Genomic DNA, 27,503 nt, shown 5'->3' on the forward strand with positions numbered 1-27,503 from the left:
ATTTTCCTGAGTTCTCTAGTTGGGTGAATATCATGGTAATTTCACATACATTTGGCATTAATGGAATATTGGCATATGCATAAGGAAAATCCAAATCTAGTCATGTCAGAAACATCTCAGTCAGCTTCTTTCATAGAATTTTAATTTATATTGAAGTATTAATGAAATGCTTACTTGATTGTTAATGCATAGAACACACTACCTTCCTTATAGACTAACACCACAACACTGTGGAATGGCTAGATTATTCTGAAGAATTCTAGCGCTATCCTGGCAGGAATAATGAATAATGCTACGCTGACAGGGCAACCCATGCTAGAGAAGTTGGAGAATTTGATGGTTTCTGGCTCAACTTTGTGGAAGTTTATGTTCATTACATGAAGAACACTATACATTTTTCCACTGCTCTTTATTTTGGTACCACTAGTTTCGATGCTTAGGCGTTAAGGTACCTGATGATACCTAAGCATTGAAACTAGCCGTATCAAAATAAATAACAGTGGAAAAATACTGTGTTCTTCATTTAATAAAAGGTTAGAGAATACTAGCCAGACGAAAGTTAGTCCACACAGGTCCAGTGAAGCAACTGACCCCAGTGGGGCATCCATGCAAGTTATTTTGCCACATTAAAAACACTATTGAGGAATGCGACAGAATATCACCCCAATTGTTGATCCCACAAAACTAAGATGAAAAAATATTTGAGAATTACTCCCAGAAAAATTAAAAAATGACATACAATTAGTACATTTCACATGAAAAAGGCTTCCCTATCATGTATCAAATAGATTCATCTGCGTGTGCTTAATTCACTCTCCTCCCATCTAACAACAGCGGGCTAGTGGGGGCGCTATACATAGGAATTTGTGACAGCATTGCCTTAAACTTCTGCCTTTCCTGCTTAATGTAGCTTAGGCAATAAAATGCCATTATTAAACACACTCTTGAGGGTGGCTACAGCTATATCATGAAGCTGCTGTCAGTATTTTGGCACTGGCTGAAGAAATCACCCAATACGAAGAAGGCAAAGTGTGAGCATAAGAATATCATATGTGAAATGGTGAAAAACATTGAAGAAGTTTAACCTAATAATGGTTGCCTTGGATAGGTGACTGATCAAAAACATCAGTCAGACGATGAAAATCAAGGCTGATGGAACACATTCAAATTTCTTTTCCCCTACACAGAGATCACTTTCCTCAAGACAACACATGGAAAATTTGTCCTCATTATTGTGAAAAGACAAAAATAGCCACTCATCATAAATGAAGAATGTCTGTTGATGGGGAGGACTTATACATCGAAACCAAACAAACTAAAACTCATAAAAAATGGAATAAAGAAGCTTTAACAGGGGCAGAAGAAAACAAATACCATGGGGCACAATAAAATCCAGAGTGAAGACAAAGAGAGGGGTACAAAAGTAGAAAGGAGGGAATACCTATAAAGGCAGATAACAAGGGCCGCAAATGGTAAAATGAGAAAAGTACAATGGAATCTCATATAAACTAGCATAATTCTTTATGGAATCTTCCTTGTAAAGCATAACACTTGTCAAACAAAACAATCTTCCCCCACATCTGCAAGCAAGGTGAAAAGTTCTTGGCCTGACAATGAAAGAATGTGATTTTCAGTTAAAAAATGATTTTGCACAATCTAAATAGTTTTCCTTGACCACACCTTCAACACACTTGGTCCAGCATTTCTTCAAAAATCAGCGTTCCTTCCCAGAAATAAGAGTCTGGAAGGCTGTGAAAATATCCATCTATGACCCTCTCATCTTCTTCACTGGACGCAAATTGCTTCCCAAAAACTAATTTCTTCAAGTTTGGGAACAGATGGAAGTCTGAGGGTGCTAAATCAGGAGAATAGGGGGGGGATGACTGAGCAAATTGTACCCCAAATCCTGTAGATTTTCCATTGCCAATGCACCTTTTGTGAGCAGGTGCATTTTCCTGGTGAATGATGATTTTTTTCTTCCTCAAGACAGACCTCTTCTTGCAAATTTTGGCATCCAGCTGGTCCAGAGGGTTGGAGTAATTTTCACCTGCAATTTGTCTGCCTTTTTCAAGGTAATCAATGAACAGGATCCCTTTCACATCCCAAAACATACTGGCTATGACATTTCCAGCAGATGCAATCGACTTCGCTTTCTTTGGAGCTGAACCACCAGCTTCCACCCACTGCTTTGACTGCTGTTTCCTTTCTGGCTTGTAGTGGTGGACCCATGTCTCATCCATGGTGATAAATTACCGGAGAAAATCAGTTGGCTCCCTCTTGAACCAGTCCAAACATTTCAGCAAAAATTGTTGGCACATTTGCTTTTGATCGGCATTCAGCAAATGCGGCACCCACCTAGTGCAGAGCTTTTGTGTCCCTGATTCTTTGTGCAAGATGTTTTGCACCCTTTCTTCTGATATCCCCACGACCTTAAGTATCTCACTCACCTTCACTCACCTTCACTCGCCTATTGCCCGACAATATTGTGCACAAATCGATGGTTTCCGGAGTGGTAGCTGTTTATGGCTGTTTTTCACGTGGGTCATCTTTGAGGGATGTGTAAACACGTTTAAATTCAGCTGCCCAATTTTTAATGGTTGATATTGAAGTGTTCTCATACACTTTTGCCCACTTTGGATGAATATCCTCAGGGGTTAATCCATTCAAAACGAAGAATTTTACGACCACATGAAACTCGAGTATTTCCATTTTAACAAAAAACACGAAAGATGTCTACTGCCACAGAAGGTGTTAACAAATTACTTGAGAGAACAAGTTGAAACTTGTTCAATGAACTTGACACCCACCCCTTGGCAGCAATCATAAACTTTTGCTGACTGAAACATCATGTCTGCGTCAGGCTGTGAACTTTTCATCTTACCCTCACATAAAAATGTAGAATATGATAATGCATGCCATGCCAAATATATTTTCTACAAGGTTTATTAAAATAAAATTATAAATGCATTGTTTGGGAGAGTGAAACATTGCCATCTTTTATTTTATTGCAGAATGAACCAACTAGGAATGCAAATTTGATTTATAGAAAACAAAAAAGAATTTCAAAACGTTGTGAAGATGACACAGCATTATACTTAAATAAATTAATAAAATGCATGATACAATCTAACAGTTTCTAATGCTTTCCCATGACCTCCACATCACATTTAGCCTGCTCTTCTGGACTTAACACTTCTTGAAGGTATACATAGTTTTTGAAATGTAAACAAGCAGTGGTTTAATTTTCAAATGGCTGCTTTCGTTGGCACAATAGCAATGTGAGAATGTTTTTCATTGGCTTTTGGCTGGGAAATGCTTTGTCCTGTTGTTACATAGGTTCACTTTGGCATCTTTTGCAGCACGTTACCCTCAGACTCAATGAATTTCTTCAAGTCACAGATGAAATTATCTGCTACTGTTGAGTCAGCGTCTGCTGCTTCACAATGTCTGGCTGTGGATGTCCATTGTACTCTTGAACTAGATTAACCACCCACAGCTTCTGTTAAATACGTCTTCGCCATTGATTATCCTGGAATCTTCTCAATAAGTTCAGGGAAAACTACTTTTGCCTTCTCACAAATGATGTTTTCAATAATGGTATCACCTTGCAATTGCTTTTCAATTATTCATATGTCAAGCAACCTTTTAACATCAATTAGAATATATACTTGTTGTATAGATATTCTTGTGACTCCCTTTGAAGCATCTATTACATTAATTTTGTACTTGTTCTTGAGAAGAGTTCAAATTGTTGATGCTCACTGATTGTATCTGTGTATTAGATCAGCCATACTCAAACCTTGTTATCGCTTTTCAATGATTATACATTTAATTTCTATGCTATTTTTATTCTCTTAAGGCTGTCTTACTACAGATTTTTCTTCTGGAATTTTTTTAAAACCATGCACAACATTTTAATTATCTTGGCACAAAATATTACAAATAATATGTCCAAACACAAGTTTGGAAAAATGTGTGATTAGCAAAATGCTAGTGAAATGAGTGCTGAAAAAACTGATACAGCAAGCACACAATCATTCAAGGAATTCCCCTCTCCTCATTATGCAAAAAAATACTCATTAAAAGAATCATCTCAAGAAAAATATTTTTGCACGTTATGCAAATCGCTCATATGTGAAATGTTCATTAAGTAAGGTTCCACTGTGTACATAGAAAATGAAGATAGGTATAAAAAATAGAAGACTAGGAATGCAAAAAATGACTAGCAGTGTTTTGCTGTCATATTGAAGGACAAGTCTATGGGATACAGGGTTCGTCCGGAAAATAAGTGTACTGAGCTCAGGAAAAAAAATTTATTACACTTTTACATATCTTAAGCTAATATTCCTCAAAATAGGACCCTTGTGAGTCGATACACTTGTTCCAGCGGCGTTCCCATTCCTGGAACGCTCCCGCGAAGGCATCATCGGGAACCTCTCGAAGACACGTCGTCACGGCCTCTTTGACGGCGTCCTAAGTCCCGTATCGCGTTCCTTTCAAACTCCTCTTTATCTTCGGGAACAGAAAGAAGTCCGGTGGTGCCAAGTCCGGGCTGTAGGGCGGGTGCGGCAGCGTTGCCACGCCGTGCTTGGCCAAGAAGTCCGACACGACAAGCGCGGTGTGAGACGGTGCATTGTCGTGATGCAGCCGCCAGATGTTTTTGATCGCTGGCCGGACGCGGGCGACTCGTGCACTATTGTTTTTGGCACATTACACTGCTCTGCTATCATCTGAACACTAAGACGACAATCAGAGTTCAGTAAATCGCGAACTTTTCGCACATTTTCGTCGGTGAGTGTCGTTGATGGGCGTCCAGGCCATGGTTCGTCGTCGACCTCTTCTCTGCCCTCCACGAACATCTTGTGCCACCGAAAGATCATGTTTCTGGACATGGCTGACTCCCCGTAAGCCTGGTTAATCATACCGACAGTTTCGGTAGACGATTTCCCAAGCTTTACCGCAAATTTGATGGAATAACGCTGCTCCAAAAACTTCGGCATCGCGTTCCGTGACGTGGGTCGAGCGTGGAGGTTCGCGTTAACAGAGCTCCTCACTACACCACAGCTCAGAGCCGACTGCCTTTTTCAGCGTCGCTTGCCAACATACCCCCCTCCAATCGCAGCCCGTCAGAGCGGTGCTGGGCGCGCCTGGAGCGGCGGGAAAAAACAGTACACTTATTTTCCGGACGAACCCTGTAACCATAATTAATTTTAAAAAGTCACTTTTTCAACCAATCTTCTGTGCTCAAGAGCTTTCTCACTGATAAAATAGTTGTACAGCATTTCTTTACTTGGAGCTATCATATTTATTGGATGTTAAGGATAAATGCATGTGACCCCAGAGTTAAGAGCCACCCAAATTGGCATTACATATGCACTTGAGAATTGGCTCCTATGGCTTCCCTAAAGATTGTAGCTGGATGGAGTGGCATGACATCCGATTACCCTTAGCAATTACAGGAATGGCACTAACTGAAGACAGCAAATTACTGATTTAAATCCTCTAGGGTTCTTGGACATTTTCACTGCTACATTGAAGACACTTATTTAAACTCTTATTTAATTTTGAATGGATTTGTAACGTCTGGGCAGACATGCTTTTCTGACTAGTTCATTTTCAGTAGGACTCCATTTCAATTAGATTATGGCACTGTCATTGTTCATAAATTGAATTGGATAAAAACTAGATATCACACAATCTACCCTTTTCAGGTATTTTTTCAGCAGAGGTGAGCAGCTAGGTACGGTGCTTGATATTAGCTACCCAAGCAGCATAAATAAGCTGCTATCTAAGGTGGAATTAGGAGTACATGGGTAAGAGTAAAAAAATTGATATTTAAAATGATCTAATGGCTGAAAAACTTGGGTCAGAGGATAGACACATCAATAGGCTGCCAAATTTTGGGAGCCTGACAAGAGGAAATAGTCAAAAGAAATAATGCTTATATCATTTATATAAAAGTAATGAAACAAGATTATTTTACAACGTCAATCCTGAAGAAACACTCGCTGGACAATTTCGGTCAAAAGATGTAATCTATGAATGCAATGCAAACCTTGGCTTCCACTCATATATTAAAAACTGAAATTAAACTGGTGACCATTTAAATTCACGGTTTGTATTCACTTCATGAACCAGGTATAACTGAAGCACGACACACAGTCCAATGAAAAGCAATTAAGTTAAGTAAAACACTTTCCTTTTAGCAAATAATGCGGTCATACATACCTCAAGGTGGTATAAGACTTGAGAGGGAGAAGGGGCAAAGAAGACACTTCCAGGTGTTGAGGTTTCCTCTTGAGAGGCAGGGGGTTGGGAATTGGCTAGCTGGGAGGTTGAAGATCCCTCAAACGTTGAGTTGACACAAGGGTTGTGGTGGGGCGAAGAGTTCAAGGCCACTGAACGGGCAAAGGTCTCATAGAGTAAGTGCACAGTATGAGCGTCGGGTGGTATTAGCTTCAATAGAAATCGAGCACTGTCCCGCAAGGGGTCACAATTAACTTGAACACCTAGATCAGCCAACTGCAGGAAGAACTGGGCATAACGAGCCTTTTGTGACATGAGCTGCAATGATAGGAAAAAATAATTTTACCCAATTAAATAAGTGAGATAAAATAAGAGATAATATTCACATTATATTAGTTAAACCAGATACAATGAAATTCTATTGCGATGGTTATGGCAGAACCTATTGGATATTCAATATAGTTTTCAAACAATTTCTATTAGCATAATTTACTTTAAAAACATTAAACTACGAGTAATGTTAGCTCAATCTGTATTGCATATGCGGCATAATTATACATAACATATTGCACTGTTAGGAACATTGCAATATGTAAAATTGTTATCCTCATTTGATAGTTCGTTAAAGTTAATTTACAAAGAGTTCATTTACTGTAGCAAAAATGTGTATCACATGATAATTTTTGTCTGTAAAACAAAATCATGTCCAGAAAGATATGAGCTTTTATGATGCTCAACTCAAAAATGCTATTCACACATTACCCTCAAGAGATTGATCAATGTACGTTACTACAACAAGAAGCTTTATAGGTATACATGTACGAAATGCTGACAATTGGAAACTATAGGAAGGTTTGAATAGTGGAACTATATATGGGTCATAATTTTATAATTAGATTTTCCAAAGTAAGAATTTTTTTATTCAAATGAATTTGCTCCTTCATTGGGTAATGGCAAATTTAAATTGCTCAATTGCATTACTACTTTTTCACAGCAATACAAATATTTTAAGAAGATACCTGTAAATTTAGAAGGTAGTAAACCAAAAAAGTCATTATGTATGCTTTGTATTTTCGTTTGTAATAGTTTTTTCCAACATGATCTATTTTATGGACATTGTGATACATAAGTAGAATACACAATATTTTAATGCTACTTTTTGTGTCCATGGGTATTAACAATTTTTTAAAAAATTAAGCCATAAAAAACTGAAATTTTGTTCAAGTTTGCACTGCAAGAAGCAAAGGTACACATTATTTCTCTTTAGTTACAAGTTAGATGCCATAATTTTCTCATTATTGATTTTGAACTAAGAGCAATTCAGTACATAAAATGATACATCCTTACATTAAAATTCAAAGCAACACTTTTCATTATTTCCATAGAAATTAGCCAGGTGCAACCTGAAAGAATTATAACAAAAATATAAACATGATGATGACGAAACACGTGCAGCATCAGCTAAGTACCCAAGCGGATACCTGCATTTAACAACAGTTGGCTTTTTCAATCATTTGATTAAAAACAGGATTGAACTAAGGTCTCATTAGCTGATATTAGAGACAGTTGGTAACACCCTCGATTGCTAATTGAATGACCATGGGTTACCGGCTCAGGCTAAGTGGAATGTCCTCACTTAGGGGTGTTAGTGCAAACTTTCATTTTTAAATCCTTCTGTTTGCTCAAAATTTTGCAACTGGGGCTAAAGAGTAACTAATTATTCGTAATGTTCTCACCACTCCAGGAAGGGCATTTTCTGCTTCCATGGTAGGACCATCGTACGGGTGATGTGGGGAGCTAGTGGAACTATCTGAACTACTGTCCGGAGAGCTGGGCATGGTGGCACTCACTTGACACAATTTTGCAGTCAGGATCTGAGAAATATGAAAATGAAATTAATGACAAAAATTACGATTCAGTGCTAGACATGCTACTCATAAGTACACTGATGGGACCATGAATTTATACTGAAGTGGGTAAAACTAACTTCTCCATTTTACTCACCAATTTATCTCTATGGGGAATTTGAGCAAGAAGTTTTCGGTCTTCTGTTGTTTCCAAGGGCTCACTATTTAGGAATAATTCTAATTTTAAGGATGTGGGGGAGGCTTTCAACCGGCGCATGACTTGGCGTCGCAATGCAGCCAATGTTTCATGACTATGCATTGGCATTTCTATGTCATCCAGTGGTTGAGATCGGCCTGGGTTAGAAAACCTTACTATCACACTAACATGCTTTCCCCTGCAAGCTCTGAAAAAAATGTGAAAAATCATACATTAATATAAGAGGAGGCATAATTACAGTGGCTCTGTAGTTAATTGAAGGGCTGACTTAAAAACTAATTCACTTTAATTTACACGATTTCATAAGTTCAAATTTCACTCACGGTAAAGAATTTGCATAATAATATTAGGAACTCAATTCCACCCCTCTAATCGAAAGGTTACAGGTCTGAGTGCCGTCTTTGACATTGGTGATATGTAAACTAAGGTAGTTGGGTTCCTGAGAAACCTGAGGACAATCCAGGAGTGACTTATTGGGATCCCAGGGATCATAAGGGGTGTAACTCACTTGCCATTTTTATAGTTTTTGTATTGGAGTAATCTTGCAAGCAACAAAAATTTATCTGTTGTCATAATTTTATAGTAAGACCCTTGCTGAAAATTAGATATATGGTTTATACAGGGCACTTTACATAGAATAAGAGTGGCGAAATTAACTTATAATTTTCACATTTTACGTGCATTCTGTATTTTATATTTTTGTCTGAATTCCAACATTTACCAATGGTAAACATTTACAAACCTATGCCATTATTTGTCGTTAATCCCAGCCTTTTTATCTCCCCTAAAATTTTTAAAACAATCCTGACAATTTTATCAAATGAATTGTGGACAGCCTTGACTGACAACTGTCAACAAAGAAACCAAAATAAAATCAATGGTATCACAACAGTGCAGTGAGGCCAAAAATTATATGGTTTCCAATGTAAACCTGCCAATATTTTTGGATTTCCCCTCACAGCATAGAAATTCACAAGCAGATAATTAATATAAATAAAAGTAGCCACTCCATGAATGTTCCTTTAAAAAAATGTAGATCCGAGGCATAATTTCAATTTTGCAATTTACACAACACATGCAAATCCACAAGATAAAAAAGTTTCTGGAGTATTCCATTATTTTGAATTCAAATGAGTCATTTTTACTTCTACTCCAGCAAATTTATTCTGGTAAAATTAAGGTTTCCCAAAAATTCCAAGTGTAAGCTGAATTTTAGGCTTTTTCTAAGATTTTTCCATTTCCCAAAATCAAGGATTCTTATCTACCATAATATGATCCAAGTCATCATAACCCCAATAATTAAGCTCCATCGTTATCGCCCGGTAAAAATTTGACCCAGTTTATTTTTTCCTTGGGCCCTTATATTTATTTGCAATAAGAAAAAGGTGAAATTTATTTTATTAGGTAACCTCCCCTTTACCTGGTAGGTTTTGGATGAATACATGCTTAAAACAATACATTTCCTATCCTTCATTAATAAAGCACAACCACACCCCCGACATTATAATATATTCTTCATCAATTCTGCATACTTTAACCCTACCTTCATTCCATCAAACAGGCCAATTCTATTTCGACCCTTTCCTCACTTGCCTAATATCCTCTCTCTCTCAAGTCTTCAACATCACATCACCAATCAAAATGGTCAGCATCCAATTTTAATGTCTCTTGAGGATCTCTGCCAACAATTGCCTCTCTTCCCACACCATACCTAGTACGTATTTCTTTGTTTGCCTTCTGTCCTATTCCTTCCTTCTTCTGCACCCCAATTCCATAAACTTCTAATCTTTGCCCAAAATAATAATCTAGCTTAAAAAACTAAGTGATGTGACCACGCCTTACAAACCGATTGAGTTGTTTCGGGCAAGGTGGTGGAAAGTGGCGTGATACCTGGAAGCTTAACTTAAACCCTAGAAAATGCAGCATCATGACTTACTCTGAAAAAACCCCTGACATTCAACTGCACCATTAACTTACCTCCCTAAAACATAGTAACAACTATGAAAGGCCTAGGTGATTTAACCGAACATACACTAAATTGCTCTGACCACATTCAGACTGTAAAAAATAAGGCAAAATCCCTATTAGGCCTTCTTCACCGCTTCACAGAAATTAAAGATACAGTAGTACTCCATTTGTACTTCTCAGTAATTGTTCTTCCCATAGAATCATATTGCTCACCAATTTGATCCACCTCCCCCCCAACTAATCTAAAATCCCTAGATTGTATCTCTCACTTCTTTGCCAAATAATTAAACACTGAATCCCATATTTCCGCAATATGTCCTCAAATGCTGTTCTGTCTTCTTTATCCATTTCTAGTGTCCAAAACCGCAGACATAAAGCTGATTTAAAATTCCTCCACAACACCCTAAACTCGACCATTGATTGCCCTAAACTGCTCTCTCTCTCTCTTCAACTTCAGGATACCAACCCGATCCTCCCGCACCCACTTCCTACTCCATCTGCCTATTCCTAAGATACTCCTCAACATCCAAGGCCAATCCTTTATATTTAAAATGTAACAATTTCACTACCCAAACTTTATATCACCAGTCAATAAATTTAATATTTCCCCAGTCTATGTTCGGTTCTTGTTGTTTATTGTTATGCTGTTATTGTATTTTGTCCTCTTTCATGCTCTTGCTATATTTTTCACTGTAAATAGGCGCTACTGCTGTATGTGAATAATGTTTTAAAATAAATAAATAGTAACAATTTTCCACTAGTACGACTGGGTTTCGATGCATTAAATTTGAGATGATGCAATACAACAAAACCTGGTCATACATTAAACTGATTTTGTGGAAAATTGTTACTATCTTTGCTTTATCACAAAACCATGCTCAAAATTAAAATTTTCACTTATCTTTTGTTAACATCCTTACTTGCCATCAATTCCCTCCTTGCGAAAAGATCTTTCCCTAACACAGTTCTTCTTAAGAGTCTTACTTATTTGATGATTCTGGTAAAAAAAAATATGAGTAAAGTGAACTGTTCTACCAGCTCTAGTTTATCCCATCGTAATTTAATGCTGAACTTAGCTTTCCTCTTTCTTAAAAACTGTATAACTTTTGTCAATTTGATCCTGATCCTCACCCCAAACCTATCACACTGACACTTTAGTGCACTCAGCAATGACTGAAACACTCCTTGGCTGATGGGCTAATTAAAGCTTCATCATTTGGAAACCTGATTTTATGAAGTCTTCAATAACTTCAATTCCTCTCTCCAATGTCTCTTTCACCATTTCCTCCACATATGCATTGAAAAGCATGGGTGATACGTGGGACACCCGCCTTACCCTTCTCCCTAATACTGCCCATATTGAGGCACTGGCAGTGGATTAGTCATCTATCTCTCTCATCTACTCCTATTTAAGGTGATGCATTCATTAATTCTATCCAAACGAATACCTTCTTTCATTAATAATATTCCACCTATCCCCTACTCTATGTTTACTATGACCCTTTCTACAGTTTTATTGGAGTGGATTGCATCGATAGGCAAAATTACCACAAGAAATAAAGGGAAATTGACCACCAAATGGATTGATATGAGGAGCGCATTTTCCATCACAAAATTTTTGACTAAAACAGTAAGAAACACCATGCTTGGCTATTCCAACATCATTAAAATACTGAAATAACAATAATGACCAATAATTCAAATGACTATGACCAAACACCCCCTACATTTGACTTGAGTTTACTTGTGACAACAAAGAGTAATGCAATAACTCATGATTCTCTAGGAAACATTATCACTCAATGCATGAGAAGAAATTTTTTTCAGCAATCAACAAGTTACATTTAAAATGTTTAACAGTCAACATAATGCACAAATGCATTCAAATTAAAATATTCTCCTCTTGACAAACAAGTAGGACCTGTATACTGCACTCATTAAACACTAATGTCATGAGCTAGAGCAACGCAACAAAGGCTAGCCGATACCAGAAGTGGCCATCAAATTCTCTTCTCCCCTCCCCTCTTCCCCAGCATGGCATATATACATGTTGTCCAATGATTGTAATTTACCTGAAGTTGTTACACTATAACAAAACAAAGGTGATATTAAAAGTATTTTAAGTGGAAAAGCCGAGAGTCTTCTTTCATCATGATCTACAAGAAATAAATCTGCAACTTTGAAAATTTGAAGCTGGCAGATTAACGTTGACACCAGGAGTAATCTTTTTCCTGAAAAACCATACTTCCCAGACTTATTCTATTTGTAAATACTTGTAATTCCACTGACGTCACTTACTAATGCTCAAAAACTCACTCAGTGGTACCATGCCAATGTCTGACACCTCATAAAATAGGAGAATGGATTAGCCACATCAGCTTTTGTGTGGAATGAATGGTAAAAGTTTTTATATTTTAAGAGAAGGGAAATACTATATCAAAATCCATCTCCAACTTAGCTGACAGCCCATTCCATCATAAGTAAATGAGAAATGGACTGTAAATGACTACTCTAGGAAAATAGCCACGCATATGCTTACCTATGAAGTGGAAGAATTTTCCTTTCGCCGATGAAAACCCTGTCACATTCACTCACATATTCTTGCAGCACCTTCATCACACGACACATTTTTACAGCCTCCTGTCTCAGACATGACTCGGATGCCGCGTCTGGCTCATTGGTTAAACTGTTTGTAGAGTCTGCTTTGCATTTGGTCAGCACTGACACTGTGTCGTAATGTGCACGCAGTCGCTCCATGCACTCCGAGATGAAGTTCTCATGGAAATCTAACAGGGTTGCTTGGAGCCGTGGTCCCAGGTTTGTACTCACCTCCTTCAGTAGCTCTATTGCTCGATTAGCTATCTCTTCACCACTGCACGTCACAACCTGCATAAATACAACCACCATTAGGTATAATACACAAAAATAAAATGGGCTCTCATGAAAGGAGAGATGCATATTTAAAATGCTTTTCACAATGCTTGTTCACTACCCACGCTTGAACTAATTTCTATGACAAGTTTCATCCTTTTCATGTTTACGTATAAGCATCAGCAAAAGACCAACTGGGCGATTAGTATTGTCTGCAAGACCAAAATATGAGACAGTTGCAGGAAACTATATAAGCAATTGGGAATTCTTCCATAAGCGTGTATTTATATGTATCATGCTATCATGTACCTCAATGAATAAAATCTTCAATTAAATTTGATCAGCAAACAATATGTTCATAACTATCACACCAGACAAAGACAGGATTTTATTAAAACATCCCATTTCTTATGTTATACACTAAATTAAATCATTTAACAGTTTTCTTTCAGCTATTAAAATGTAAATAGGCTTTCTAATTTTTAAATCAAACTTAAGTAATTCCATGATAATTACTTTAATTCATATGATGGATTTCTGAACCCGTAATTTGCCACTATATTTTGGTGAACTGATATTTTATCCGCTGGCCTTCTGTATTTAAATGGGCCTTTACATGTTTTCCGTATCTTCAGGACCAATAAAGCTATCATTATCATATTAACTGAATTAAACATATGTAAGCTTTTTTAATGTCAAGGAGCTAAAGAAATGAAATTTTGAACATTTTAGTATAAACTTAGTCAAGATAATGCATTTTGTCATCTTGAGAAACTAGTAGGAAAATCTAAGAAAGAGAGAATGTTACTTAAGTACACTGTAGTTACTGATTATTTTCCAAATTTTTCAAACCTGCAATCAATGACAATATTTTATATTATGCCAATAAAATAGCCACATTACTTATATTTGGGGCAATATAGTAATATTCTAATAAAACATTTTAATAACTCACCCTCCACAAGTATTCAGATCCAATGAGATCCATGTCATCCATGAAATGGGTTCTTTTCTTGGGTGTCAACTTGCCTTCTTTTGAATTTACAGCTTTAAAAAATCTTTCAAAGCACCTAAAATAAAAGATTAACATAAATGCTAAACAGGTATCACAATAATATATAATATTTAACAGTAAATTTTTAGATACATACTTCATGCCACTTTCAGTAAGTAATGTAGGATCTAATTGGAGAATGTTATTCTCAAAGAAATCCTTGTTTATCGCAGGATCAAGGTCTGGTTCATCTCCCATCAACTTTGAGAACCACTTAAAGCAAGCCTCACGATCAGAGGGCACAGCTGCCTCTTCAGCCAAACACTGCCAGATCTGCTTCGCCTGCTCAGCACATAGCCAAAGCTGTCCATCCTAGATTAATAGACAAACATTAAGCAAACTATTGAATGCTAACCATATTTATTATATAAAACTTGGCAATAGTCCCTTGAAACTGAGAAATTACTAGATTTATAACCCATATAACAAGAGATATATATTAGAGCCAACAACAACCTCATCTAAGATTCCTATCCTGTGAACAAGGACAGAGGTATTCATTTATACCTTTCTTGCCCTGGATATATATTTAAAATTTACATTTCATGTGGCTGTGCCATTATCACTACAAATTGTTATAATGCCCAGAAATTTCACTTTATTTTCAGGTCAGTACATTTCCTACTATGCAACAACCTACTATTTTTACTTAAGGCGGCAAACCTAACAGAGAGGTCAATACAGCACATCATAGCCTTGATGCACATATGTCAAATGAATTTCCTTATATCAAGTTAACTTTAGAGAAAGAGTGGAAAATTTTTCCCCAGAACATCCTACTGAGAATAACCTTATTGTCCACATTGTGTATAATTGTTACATTTTTCTCTGATTTGTTAAGTGACATGGAAATCAGTAAAAAAATGCAAGATTTCATCAGCAGATTTTTAAACAGCCACTGAAATTTTTTTTTTGTAGCATACCAGAAAAAGAATACTAAACCGACTTTCGGGTTGATTACTGTGTTTATGGCTTTATATATATAGAATAACTAACACTACATTTCTATGTCTTACTTGACATGACACCATTTAACATGATAAGTCGTTCTTCCTTTTCTAATAATTTCCTCCTCCCTTCATCCCATCCAACAATGTGTGTTATGCATGCGCACATTCTTGTCACAACATCTTTAAGTGAATTTGAAATTTAAATGAATTAAGTTATCAGAAATTCATTCAATGAAGTTATACTGTACATGGGCACAATGTTGTATAGTTTTGCATACTGCTGTAATTGTGAGTTCTGGTGAAAGACAATTATATTTTCATATGGTTGCCCATTTTTAAATACAACAAATGGAAGTCAATCACAATGGTTGCTGATTACCCATGCAATTCAGTGCGCTTGGTTAAATTTGATGAAGGATGAGTCAATTACATGTACTGGGTTAATTTGACTCCATGAAATCCACATTTCATGAATATGAAGAGCTCTTAAATGAAAACATATATGATTATTATATAATTTTTCCGCATAATTTTTTGTCTGGCATTGATGTTTTGCTGGTGAGATGGCTACTGGCTTCCCAACCAGAGGGCCCGGGTTCGAATACTGGTGTCGTCAAATATTTATCAATGCTATCTTGATCCCTACTTGAGGTGCTTTGTAGAGGGCACTCTGAGTGAGTATGCCACCTATTGGATGGGATGTTACGCTACGGACTCTTAGTGCCTTTTGCTAAGAGTAGGCTAATGCGGACGCTGGGTTTCTCCACCCTTCATCCTTCCCTAATGGTGCAAATGACCCCAGCTGTTGGTCGCCTCCCCTAGATACTACTAATATGGGTGTTTTTCTTCATTTTATTGAATGGCATTGTTGTTCTCTGAAGCATGACTAATAAATTCAAACCACACAATTTTCCATATTTACCCAACTTTGACCTACAATTTCCCAGGCTTTATAAGATAAAGAATACTGATGGAACACATAGTAGCTTTAAGGCGCTTGCTTTGTGTGGTGCCCTATCAAATAGTCAAATGGAAAAAGGAAAAATAAGAGCAATGAGAAATATGAGGAATGTCAAGTATTTAATTATTCTCTTTTCAACAAATCAAAAATATTGGAATTGAAATAACATCATCATGAGTTGTGAGGCAAATGCAACCAAAAAGGTAAAAATGTCTTTTGAAGCACAACCTGTTCCTAGAGGCAAAGCTCATTCTTTAGGAAAAAATTCTACCCTGAAAGATTTTTTCAGTTGAATCATTATGAAGGTTTGACCAAGATTTCTCAGAAACATTTTAAGTTTTTAGGCATTACACGCTCATATGAAATGGCCATAACATATAAAATGCAACTTGATAATTTATATCACTATTATTTTCTTTAATTTGTTGTAACAAATACAGAGTGACCGCATTATTTGGATCTACCTCAATTTCAAACTCAGTCTAAAAACAAAACAATATTTTTTGTATGCATAAATCACAGTCAGTCATGAATTAAATTCAAGGGCATGAACAAGTCCTGTGACTCACACATGTTTTAATTATTAAAAAATTTTCCCCATGACCTACATTACATTAGGCTTCTTTAATATTGAATAGTCTCATGTGTGCATCATGAAGATATCATATTTGCTGTAATGATTTCTTAGAAAAAATTGTCAATGCCCAAGAAGCACTAAGTACTTCAAGCTAGGTCAATTGCAACACGAAAATAATGTTGGGTAAAATATGAATTAATCAGAATCTTAACCTTGGATCACTAGACCCATTAAAAATTTTTGTTTACACTTTCAGTGAATGATACCGACAAGGAACCAATTGAATGTTAGGTTCACCCCTCAAGGAAAGAAGAAGGAAGCAAGCTCTTGAGGCTTTAGTTCTATTGGACTGATTAATTTACCATTCATGCCCAAACAGTATATTCTTTCCCTTACTCAATCACTTAGTCAATGGATTCACTCTGTTCATCTGTTTTTCAGTCTACCCTTCAATCCCTTGCTCCTCTCTGCGGGGGGAACTGCCCGCTACCTGCAACGTTGGGTCGCATTCCCTGCCTTTCACAGTCTCTTTGGGGGAGAGAGCATTTTGTGTTGCAGGTTCATGTGGTGGTGGAGTTTCACCTTCTTGCTTGTTGTGTCCTGGCTTGCGTATTGTTGGATGGCTTTCATGCTGCATCCTGGGGTGCAGTTGTCTGTTGTTTTATGGTATATGTGTTTGCATGAGTGTTGGATGAAGGGATTTTTACATGAGTGCGTGGTCTGCTGTGGGTGTAGTTTTCCATGCTGATGTTTTTGCATGTGGTATTGTTATATTTTATGGGTGGCGACCTAACACCCCCCACCACACGCCCTTGTGGGATATTATGTAGATGTAGTCAAAAATGAATTAAAGGTCACTGTGCCAGGGATTGACAACTCCACTCAAGGGTAGAGGCAGATTGGTAGTTTCCTAAGGTTGGGCAGCAGGTTACGGTGGTAAGCATAGCCCACAAAAGATACAAAGAAACACATACATAAAGAAACAATGAAACTGTAAACTATTCCATGTTCATACTCTCCCTTAAGCCCTTTAGAGACACCAAACAATGCATACGCTTCCAAGGGACCCTGACTGTCGAGGAAATACATTCAGGGAACAGGATAACAGTCCTGGGAAAAAACGGCCAGGAAAGCCTATGAATCCCACTGCAGGTGTGGTAAATATTACTTAAAGGGCTGCACCAATGTAATGTTGACGGCTATGGAAACCACCCCTTTACTTTACGAGAACCAGTAGATCATCAATTTTCTATTTTTCTTTCATTGAATTAAATGCTAGAACGATAGAAACATGTCGATTGGCGAAATATTTGTTAGGTGAAACAATTTTCCACATATAAATTAATGTAAAGTATAATAATTGAAGCATGTTGAAAAAACAAAGTTCCTTGATGAGTGTTACAACATGTCATGACAAGGGAGCTTAGCAGCATTCCAGGCTCTACCTTCCAGAGGGTGTGCCGAGCATGGAAAACCCACTGGCAGCAATGTGTGGACGCACAAGGGTGCCACTTTGAAGACTTCTGAGTGAATGTATCAATTTGGGCAATAAATTTATTTCACTCGACTCAGTCCTACTACTTAGGGGATAGACCTTCTAGAAAAAGAAGGTGAATTTTTGTTCAAAACATGTACCCTAAATCCTGTAAGTGATTTCACAGAAAAAACTACTAGGCACAACCATTTCAATGTAACATTCCATTTAAAGAACTCACCAATCATGACTAGATAGATAATAGAGGACTAGGATTGCTTCAAGTTACCATTTATAGTTATCATTATTTCACTACAGGAAAATAACTTTTTTTCACAGCTATCTTCCTGGTTTATATCAATAAATAGCCCATAAATGACGGAGCCTATCATAAAAGAAAATACCGTATTTCCCAGCCCATAAGATGCAAAGTGATTTCTAAGGTTGGAATTTAAGAAAAATACTTGGCTTGGACAGAAAAAGAAAGTATTTTAATGTTAATACTTAACAAGAAGAAAACGGAATAGTTAAAATAATTAGCAGCTAAATCAAATTTTATTCATTGCTTTCACCTAGTACTATAGGCTGAAAACTAATGCACACATGCTTGTACACCACAAATAAAATAACCTTCAGAAGCACTCCCCTTGGCATGTAGAAGTAACATTCCCCCTCAACATACATGCATAGGTTTGTGGTCGTTTCATTCATCCAGTGTATTTCGAGAAGTGGAAGTATGGAGACATGTTCTAGTGTTATGTCAATGCGAGTTAAACAACATGCTGTTATCGAATTTTTAACTGCTGAAAAAGTGACTCTTACTGAGATTCACTGCCGTTTAAAGGCTCTTTATGGTGATGATGCTGTTGATTGGTCAATTGAAAATTGATGGGTAGTAAAATTTCTTTTGTTTCAAGCCTGGAAAAGCCATAATTGTTGATGAAACACGCAGCGGACATCCGATCACTGCCACAAACGATAAAAATCGTTAACTCGTCGAAGATTAGATTCAAAATGACCAGCGAATCACTCAATAGTGCATTGCAAACCATATTTGAATATCCAAAGAATGTGTCGGCTTCATTACTGAACCATTGGGATACCATAAAATCTGTGCACGATGGGCACCAAGTCATCCCATGGAAGAGAACAAACAAAACCCTCCTTATTCCCCCGATCTTCTGCCTTGAGATTTTATTTTTTTCCTCAACTCAAGAAACACCCCAGGGTTAATCATTACACCTTGGACGATGAGGTGAAGGCAAAAATTCAATAATAGCACGCTGTTTAACTTGCGTTGACATAACACTAGAACAGGCCTCCATACTTCCACTTCCTAAAATACACTGGATGAATGTAACAAGCTTAAACCTGCGCATACGTATTGAGGGGGAATGTTACTGCCATATGCCCCCAAAAGTGATTTTGAAGATCATTTTTTTGTGGCCTACAAGCATGTGGGCATTAGTTTTCAGCCTACCCTCGTATTATTTTAAGGCCGTTGACTAACTAAGGTAGTTTTTGGATGGACGCAGACTAATCATCGCATCACTTCCCAGCTCTATCCTAAAAGATAAGCTGACATCCAACACTTCCCATTTTTCAATTCTGAACACTTCCTTCTTATATTCATTCCAACCATGCTTGTCCTTTTCCTACCCTTCCCTTGCTTATGAGGGTGGTCCCACAAGTGCCCAGCCTGACCTAGAGATGGCAGTAGTTGTTTGAAAATTCGCTGTATTAGAAAGTATGCAATCTATAAAGCATATTTTTCAAGTTTGAAGATGCCACGTAGTTTAATATTTGTTTGGCAGCCATCAATAGTGTACATTTTCAGTGAATTTGTGACAATGAAGAAAGTTGGTCATCGTTATGGGATACAATACTTTTCTCTGAAAGGCCTTAGCCCAACCAATAAAAAAGCTGAACTGGATTCTACTCTGGGCGAGTCTGCTCCTTTGCTTACAACAGTAAAATATTGGAAAGCAGACTTTAAATGAGGTCGTATGAGCTGTCAAGATGGGTATCGCATTGAACGACCAAATGAGGCGACGACTCCAGAAATGGTGAAGAAAATCCACAAAGTGATACTGGATGATCGCGACTGAAAGAGTGAGCTAGCAGACATAGTAGGCATTTCAAAAAGTGCGGTACATTGCATATTAACTGAAAATTTTGGACATGAGAAAGCTGTGTGCAAGATGGGTGCTGCGTTTGCTCACACTCGAGAAAAACCAGTGCCTTGAAGATGTTTCAATTGAGTGTTAGGCAAAGTTTCACAGCAACGAAGCAGGATTTTTGCACCGTTTCAAAACCATGGATGAAACATGCATCCATTGCTTCACACCCAAGACAAAAGAACAATCCAAACAATGGATTCAAAAGGGAGAACCGGCTCCAAAGAAAGCGAAGACCATTTCATCTGCAGGCAAGGTCACGGCATCGGTTTTTTTGAGATGTGCGGGGGATAGCTTTCATTGACTATCCTGAAAAAGAAAAACTATCAAAGGTAGGTATTATGTGAACTTATTGCAACGTTAGAGCGAAGAAATCTAGCAAAAGCGGCCGCATTTGGTTTTGTTGTTTCATCAAGACAATGTATCAGCTCACAAATCTGTTATTGCAATGGCCAAAATTCATGAATTTAAGTTTAAATTGCTATTACCTGCACCCTATTTGCCAGATTTAGCCCCCTCCCATTATTTTCTGTTTGCAAACTTGAAAAAATGGCTTGGTGGTCAAAGGTTTTTAAACTGCGAAGAAGTGCTCTCGGCAGTTAATGGCTTTTTTGAGGAGCAAGACGGTTCTTAATATGAAAAGGGTATCGAACTTATTGAACATTGCTGGGAAAAGTGTATATAGCTGAAAGGAGATTATATTGAAAAATAAATAAATTTTTTCCAAAATTTTTTGAGTTTTGTTCATTGGGTTGGGTACTTCTGGGACCACCCTCGTACAGAATATTCTCCTCTCTAGTACATTCTCCTACATCCCATTGCCAATCAAAATGCTCTGCATCCACCCCACCAGCCTTTTTATTTCTGCCAATAATCAGCTCTCTTCCTTCCAATACCATGCATATCATCATTTCGTTTACTTTCCTTTCTGTTCATTTCACCTTTATCATCCTTCTCCAAACTCAAGTTTCCAAAGTCTACTATCTATGCTTATTATCCCATTCCTATGATCAGGTTCCTGTTGCTCCTTCTTATTTAAGTTTTAGCACCTAAAAAAACCAGGCTCCACATCCCAGTTTTCCCAGATCTTTCTTAACATCCTTACTCAACGTTCCTGCCATCAACTCCCTTTCTCTAGTGAAAACTTTGAACAATGCAATTCTTCTCCCTTTGCATGGTTTGATATTAACTATTACATTTTCATGAGACCTAATAATTGTTGAATTTTATGACAGAAAATAATTCATTGGACACTAATAGCTTTTTCTTTGGTTAAATTATTTTCCCTCTGCATATTCTACAAGGTTTTAAAAATTATTTATTATGTCTCTCAGGGGCATTAATATAGATATGAAAGTAATTGGGAGTAGAAGAAAGCACAATAGCTAGTGAAATTTGGGCAAGTGTTTAGAGAAGGAAACTTGGCAATTAGAATCATATGTCTCACTCAAATTTTATAAAACTGTGGAAATGTTATGAAATCCAAAATACAATTGAACTTACCATTACTCATATTGAAATGTAATGAAATAATTGACTTTGTAATTCCACACACTTTATTTAAAAAACACACGACCCAGGTTGATGATGACGTTCAACGTCGAAACCTGGGTCGTGTGTTTTTTAAATAAAGTGTGTGGAATTACAAAGTCAATTATTTCATTACATTTCAATATGTTATGCAAATTCCACAAAGTTACGCCAGAGACAACAAATTTTACCATTACTCTGTTAATTCTGGTTTTCACATTTTACTTATTAATGTATCCAGAATTCCCTGTTTCATGCAAAATAATGCGCTTACTGGAATCCATGGTAGTTCAAAGTTTAAAAATATGTAAAAATTATTATTTGTCTTGCTATTAACTGCAGTTTAAATGATGATGAAAAGTTTCAATTTTAACATGGTTTAATGTTGGAAGTATCAAAATTATAAAATTACGTTGTTTTTTTGGAACAAAATATCTTACCTTAAGTAAGAACCGTAAGAAATTCAGACGTTCTTGAACCTGTTGAACGTGATTGTATCTTCGATCTGGGTACACATCATTAGGGTCCAAATTGGGATTTTCTGAAAGGGATAAGTCACATTAATGCACCCAAATTCACTGAAAATTATACAAAGTCCAGCATTAACTGTTGAATAAAGTTTGAACCAGAATTTGAAAAACAAGTTTCACAGCCCTGTGAAATAAGAAAACACTTGGGTTTGAGTTAAATATGTACAATTACAATACAGTACACCACTAAAGGACAATTAATCATTTAGTACAAAGCAGAAAATCTCCCGAGTGAAGAACACTCGAGGATTAACATTTTCTAACAAATTATTTAAAAAATATTATACAAAGTAAATACTAGGAGGGTGATATAAAATAAGCCACATAGATTAAAAATTTTATTGGCACAGCCACTTCTATGTTAAAAGTAACAATAATAGTATGTTTTGCAGCAGAATCATTCTTTTAATTTACCTTTGAATAAAATTCTAGCCTTTTCCATGTATGCTGTTAAACTTTTGGCAACCAGAATAACCAAAGTATGCTGATTTTGCAGCCTTTCAATGATTTCTTGCCTGTAAAAGATAAACAATCATTAAATATTTCATCAAACATATTATTTCAATGATATTACAAATAATAAGGTATTTATTATATACTTTTAAACTAGAAAACAATAAAATAGAAAATAGTACTTAAATAACAACCTAACAACTTTCATAAGCCAATAATATAAGACAAAATTAAGTTTTGTAATAATATTCCCATCTATGCCACTTATTTCATTTTTTATTAATAAACCTGAAGTTTTAAAGCACGAATTCATCCTTCAAGTGTTGTTTACCACATTTAAATCTTCATTTACTAAATGGGGGGGGGGGTCTTAAGCCGGCCAGTGACAGCTTACACTAATTTTGCTACTTTGATATTAGGTGTCTTTACTCAGCCAAAAATGTTGAACCCTCGCTAAAAATTTCTTTTGGATTTGCTGGTCTTGCACAAAAATGTAAAGTAAACAACTCGTGATTATTCTATATTTTACAGACCTCAATGCTGCTGTCCATATTTTACATAATTTATGCTCGGGTACAGGGTGAGCTTGATTTGGGGAGCAATTTTTTCATGTTTTCCCGAAACAAATTTTAGTGAATTTAAAAGATAAAATGATCCAAGCCTAGAATGCACGTACATCAGACATAAGGGCTTTACATTATATTACCTGTAGTATACATGGTGGGTCCTTTGGTTATGGTTCATATTTGGAGAGGGCTCATACAAACAGCATATCTCTTTTATTTGTTTTAATGCAGGTAAAACCCATTTGTCATTTGTTTTTAACTCTTCAACACACTTGTCCAGCCAAAGAGTCTTTTGTGCATCACGTTCCTGGGACAAAGATTAAGTTTTAAATTACCATACAAACATTACTCTTCACTCGATAGAACACCACAAACAATGACTATGGATTAAGGACCAAAGATGCCAATGAGGAAACAAATATCCTTTACCTGTGAACAGCTGTAGTCTAGAATTTTTACATGAGCACTTAACGCTTGATCCATTATTTCTGTGGGAACTTCATCTGAATGAGCCAAGTTCCAAAATAATGTAAGAACCTGTAAATGAGAAAAGACATGTACTTATGAGGACACATTTAAAAATATAAATCCTGAATTGAGTTAAAAGGAGTATGGCCAACATACTGAATCATATGCATTATATCATCATTTTAAATTGAAAACAAAATATGTTTATCGCTAATGGTACTATTTTCTTACTTTATGAGCCATCACACCATCTTTGTCATCTTCTGCTAATCTCCGGATGAGCTCAAGTAACTTCTCACGCTGCTTTTTAGATGCATTTGTCCAGCTTGACTGCAAAGGATTGTAAAAAATGCATTGAAAATATTTTGCAATCTTAGTGAACTAATTTTATATTATGTGAAATTTTTGAATGTACTTATTTTCCAATGATGCTAAATAATACAAAACAACACAAATTTAGAAGACTGCAGAATTACTTTATCAATAATTACCTGGAAACAATCAAATAGGTGGTCTAGTTGCTCCGGTGAAAAATCCCATGCCAATTTCGCTAAAAGATCATGTACATTTTTTACAATGGCTTCATGCTTTCCAACCTGAGCAGCCCACACATCATCTAAATCACTTAGGGTAAGCGCACGCTCTTTTATCACAAATCGCAGAATTTTTTCTAGTTTATCCACGTACTGAGGCTGATGCAAGGAATCCCTAAGGACAATCTGAAGTACTTTGTTCTCCTTGATCCAAGCCTTTAGGGAACGAAATTTAGAAATATATTAAGATCTAATCCAAACTTAAAATGCAGAACATCACAAATATTGAAGTAAAAACACAAAATGGAATGAATACAATGTTACAATATTTAGCATTCCTACCAAAATAGCTTTTTCTATATATTTCCCCAAGGTTGTCTAATATGAATACAAAATGCAATAATACTTAAAAAGTAAGTAACTAAAAATAATACAATGCAGATGAGTGAAGACACCAGAGTTGTCTTTACAGTTGGAAATTTTAGATAAATTGGGAATTCAAGCAATAAAATCTACCAGAGTCCGAAAGGTATTTAAATTTGTTCACAAAAATTAAAATACATTGATCTGCTACAAAGTAATGTTTTTAAACTGGGTCATTACTTCATACTTCTAATAATATTTTCAATGAAAACATCAGTATCATCCATCAGAGGTCAATCAAAGAAGTAGCAAATATAATACTTTTTCACATATTTCATTTAAATAAATGCAATTGGTTTCACCTTAAAAAGGTCTCTTCCGGCCATATTCCGAAACATACCCTTTCACGGAAGTTGCCAACTTGCAGCCATTTAACAAGTTGACACTCCCCCAGCCCAATGGTCATCCTCATCTGGGGTGCAATGCACATCCTTTGGCTATTATTACTAACCTCACACACTATCTTCCCTAGGTTCATTTTTTGCCTTTTCCCTCCCCAACCTGCGGCCCTTCTAAATACCCCTACCTGCCCATGTTGACTCTATATGGAGATGCCTACTTTAGAAGGTTGTGCCTTATTAAGGTGCAACCAGTTGCATATACATATATAATGTGAAAAAGTAACATGCCTGTTGCTTTTGAATACATATATCACTTCCTCAAAGTTACACCCAAAACTGCTATGTTTATCATAACTCACGCTAAACATTCTCTCTCTAAAGAAGAATTTTGGAAAAATTACTGTGAAAAGCTCAATTAATGGCCTTTCAACATATAAACTGAGACATGGTGACATTTTAAGAATTTCAAAGGGAATTTGAATTAACAGTATAAGCATATTAATCAAATTAGTTCTATAAAAAATGCATTTTTAACCAAAGCAATGTTGCATTCATATTCTTCACCAAGACTAAGGTTTAAGGATTGCACTTTACAACTAAAGTTCTCTCTGAGTACATGACTTATCTTTTTCAATAATAGGGAGAAAGGTTAACACATTAATGAAGCAATTCATCAAAATTAAGCTTGAGAGAGTCTGCCATTATTTGTATGAAATAATAAAAAACATGATTTGTGGTACTTATTTTAGTAAAAAGCATCACATGCAAATATGAGGATTCATACAAAATACATTCAGAAAAGGACCTACCAAAAATATTATATCACAAAATGGGATTACACATAGGCATAAAAGGACTTACCGCCATACGTTCAGCTGTTAACCATTCTTCTTCTTCAACCCCCGGGTGACGAGTATAATATGATACGCCAGCTATGACTTTGTTAACTTCATTTAGTGCATTCATTTTACCATTGAAGGAAGAAATTTGTAATAACCTAAAATGAACAAAAAATGTTGATTTTCACAAATGCATGCCTTTTTTAAGTCCTTACTTAAGCAAGGGAGTTTTAAGTTTTTTTATACTTGATATAAATTTCCTAGTCATAATATAACAGGTAAAAGTATGAACCATCATTTTGTTGATGAGTAACATGCATAATGCTACACAGCATTTCTTCAGGTGGAGAGCTATTAGAAGGACAAGAGGGGATCGAGATGGTGCGGGGGCTAACGTACTGGCTTCCCACCCTGAGGGCGCGGGTTCAAATCCCGGCGGTGTTGAATATTTTTCAGAGGTATCTCGATCCCTACTTGAGGTGCTTTGTGGAGGGCACTTTGAGTGAGTACGCTGTCCGTCGGATGGGACGTTAAACTGCGGACCCCTTGGCGCCTTTCGTAAAGAGCAGGCTAATGCCGACGCCGGGTTTCTCTCCACCCTTCATCCTTTCCTGTCCATCCCCTATGGCGCAAATGGCCTTAGCTGTCGGTCGCCTCCCCTTAAAACTACTACTACTAGAAGGACAAGAATTCTTACACTATCTGCATACACACATATTGTTGATTTGATCTATTGAATAGGTTCCTGTTGACTGAGTGAAAGGTCTTGGAATGCAAGAGACGACTTACTATCATTTAAAACATAAATAGCATGACATAAACGGCCAGTGATTCTTTAAGCAACAGAAAACAAACCAACATATACAAAGAATAAGTAACTAAAGCAAACTTGGGGATTTTTATTTTTCAAATACTAATCATATCACAACACAAAGATGAGATTACTTGCCTAGGTACTGGAAGGCTTAAACATGCCTGGAGAATAAATGTTGAATTTGGCAGACACACTCAAGGGATTATTTAATTGCACAAGTATATTTTTTCTCTATAATAATCAACGTGGGAGTATCTTAAAACTCATGGCAAAGAAAAATTAAGGACAATAAAGACCTCATTTAGGTTGGCCCTTTAGTCAATTAAACCCCTAAGTTCAAATCGGAGTGAAGCTTCACATTAGTGCTCTTCTCAAGTTGCCATATTTTGAAGTCGGCACAATGGCATGGTTTAAGGGCACTGAGGAGGAAGCTAATGCTCACACCTTTTACTTATGTGTCAGACTATTTTACAATTAAAAAATATTGTGTTCTAGTTGATACAGTGGATGTTTGGAAAAATCATCGAAAACATTCAAAGCTAACAAAATTAAATATCACTCTGATGCATCTGTCACCTAGTTAAAGCAGATATTCAACACATCAATTTTATGTCCCTAAAGGTCTTATTTTCATTACGTTAACAAAAAATGAAGTAAACGTTTT

At 36.5% G+C, this 27,503-nt stretch overlaps 1 protein-coding gene across 5 annotated transcripts in view; it reads right to left on the reverse strand.

The window, feature by feature from the left end:
* faf (ubiquitin carboxyl-terminal hydrolase-like faf) overlaps window positions 1-27,503 on the reverse strand; it is a 94,099-nt gene that overhangs the window by 56,072 nt on the left and 10,524 nt on the right. For all 5 annotated transcript variants that reach the window (XM_071584509.1, XM_071584511.1, XM_071584510.1 and 2 more), the window contains exons 8-20: window positions 26,048-26,183; window positions 24,381-24,638; window positions 24,121-24,219; window positions 23,851-23,958; window positions 23,562-23,728; window positions 22,817-22,917; window positions 22,313-22,413; window positions 14,301-14,515; window positions 14,105-14,219; window positions 12,818-13,164; window positions 8,251-8,497; window positions 7,983-8,120; window positions 6,229-6,564 (exon numbers count right to left, since the gene is read on the reverse strand). In XM_071584509.1, the coding sequence (XP_071440610.1) occupies window positions 6,229-6,564; window positions 7,983-8,120; window positions 8,251-8,497; window positions 12,818-13,164; window positions 14,105-14,219; window positions 14,301-14,515; window positions 22,313-22,413; window positions 22,817-22,917; window positions 23,562-23,728; window positions 23,851-23,958; window positions 24,121-24,219; window positions 24,381-24,638; window positions 26,048-26,183 (2,368 nt within the window). The remainder of the gene's footprint in view (window positions 1-6,228; window positions 6,565-7,982; window positions 8,121-8,250; window positions 8,498-12,817; window positions 13,165-14,104; window positions 14,220-14,300; window positions 14,516-22,312; window positions 22,414-22,816; window positions 22,918-23,561; window positions 23,729-23,850; window positions 23,959-24,120; window positions 24,220-24,380; window positions 24,639-26,047; window positions 26,184-27,503) is intronic.

This window comes from Hetaerina americana, unplaced genomic scaffold (genome assembly GCF_022747635.1).
Source record: "Hetaerina americana unplaced genomic scaffold, ioHetAmer1.1.p SCAF_19, whole genome shotgun sequence".
In the NCBI taxonomy this organism is placed as follows: Eukaryota; Metazoa; Arthropoda; class Insecta; order Odonata; family Calopterygidae; genus Hetaerina; species Hetaerina americana.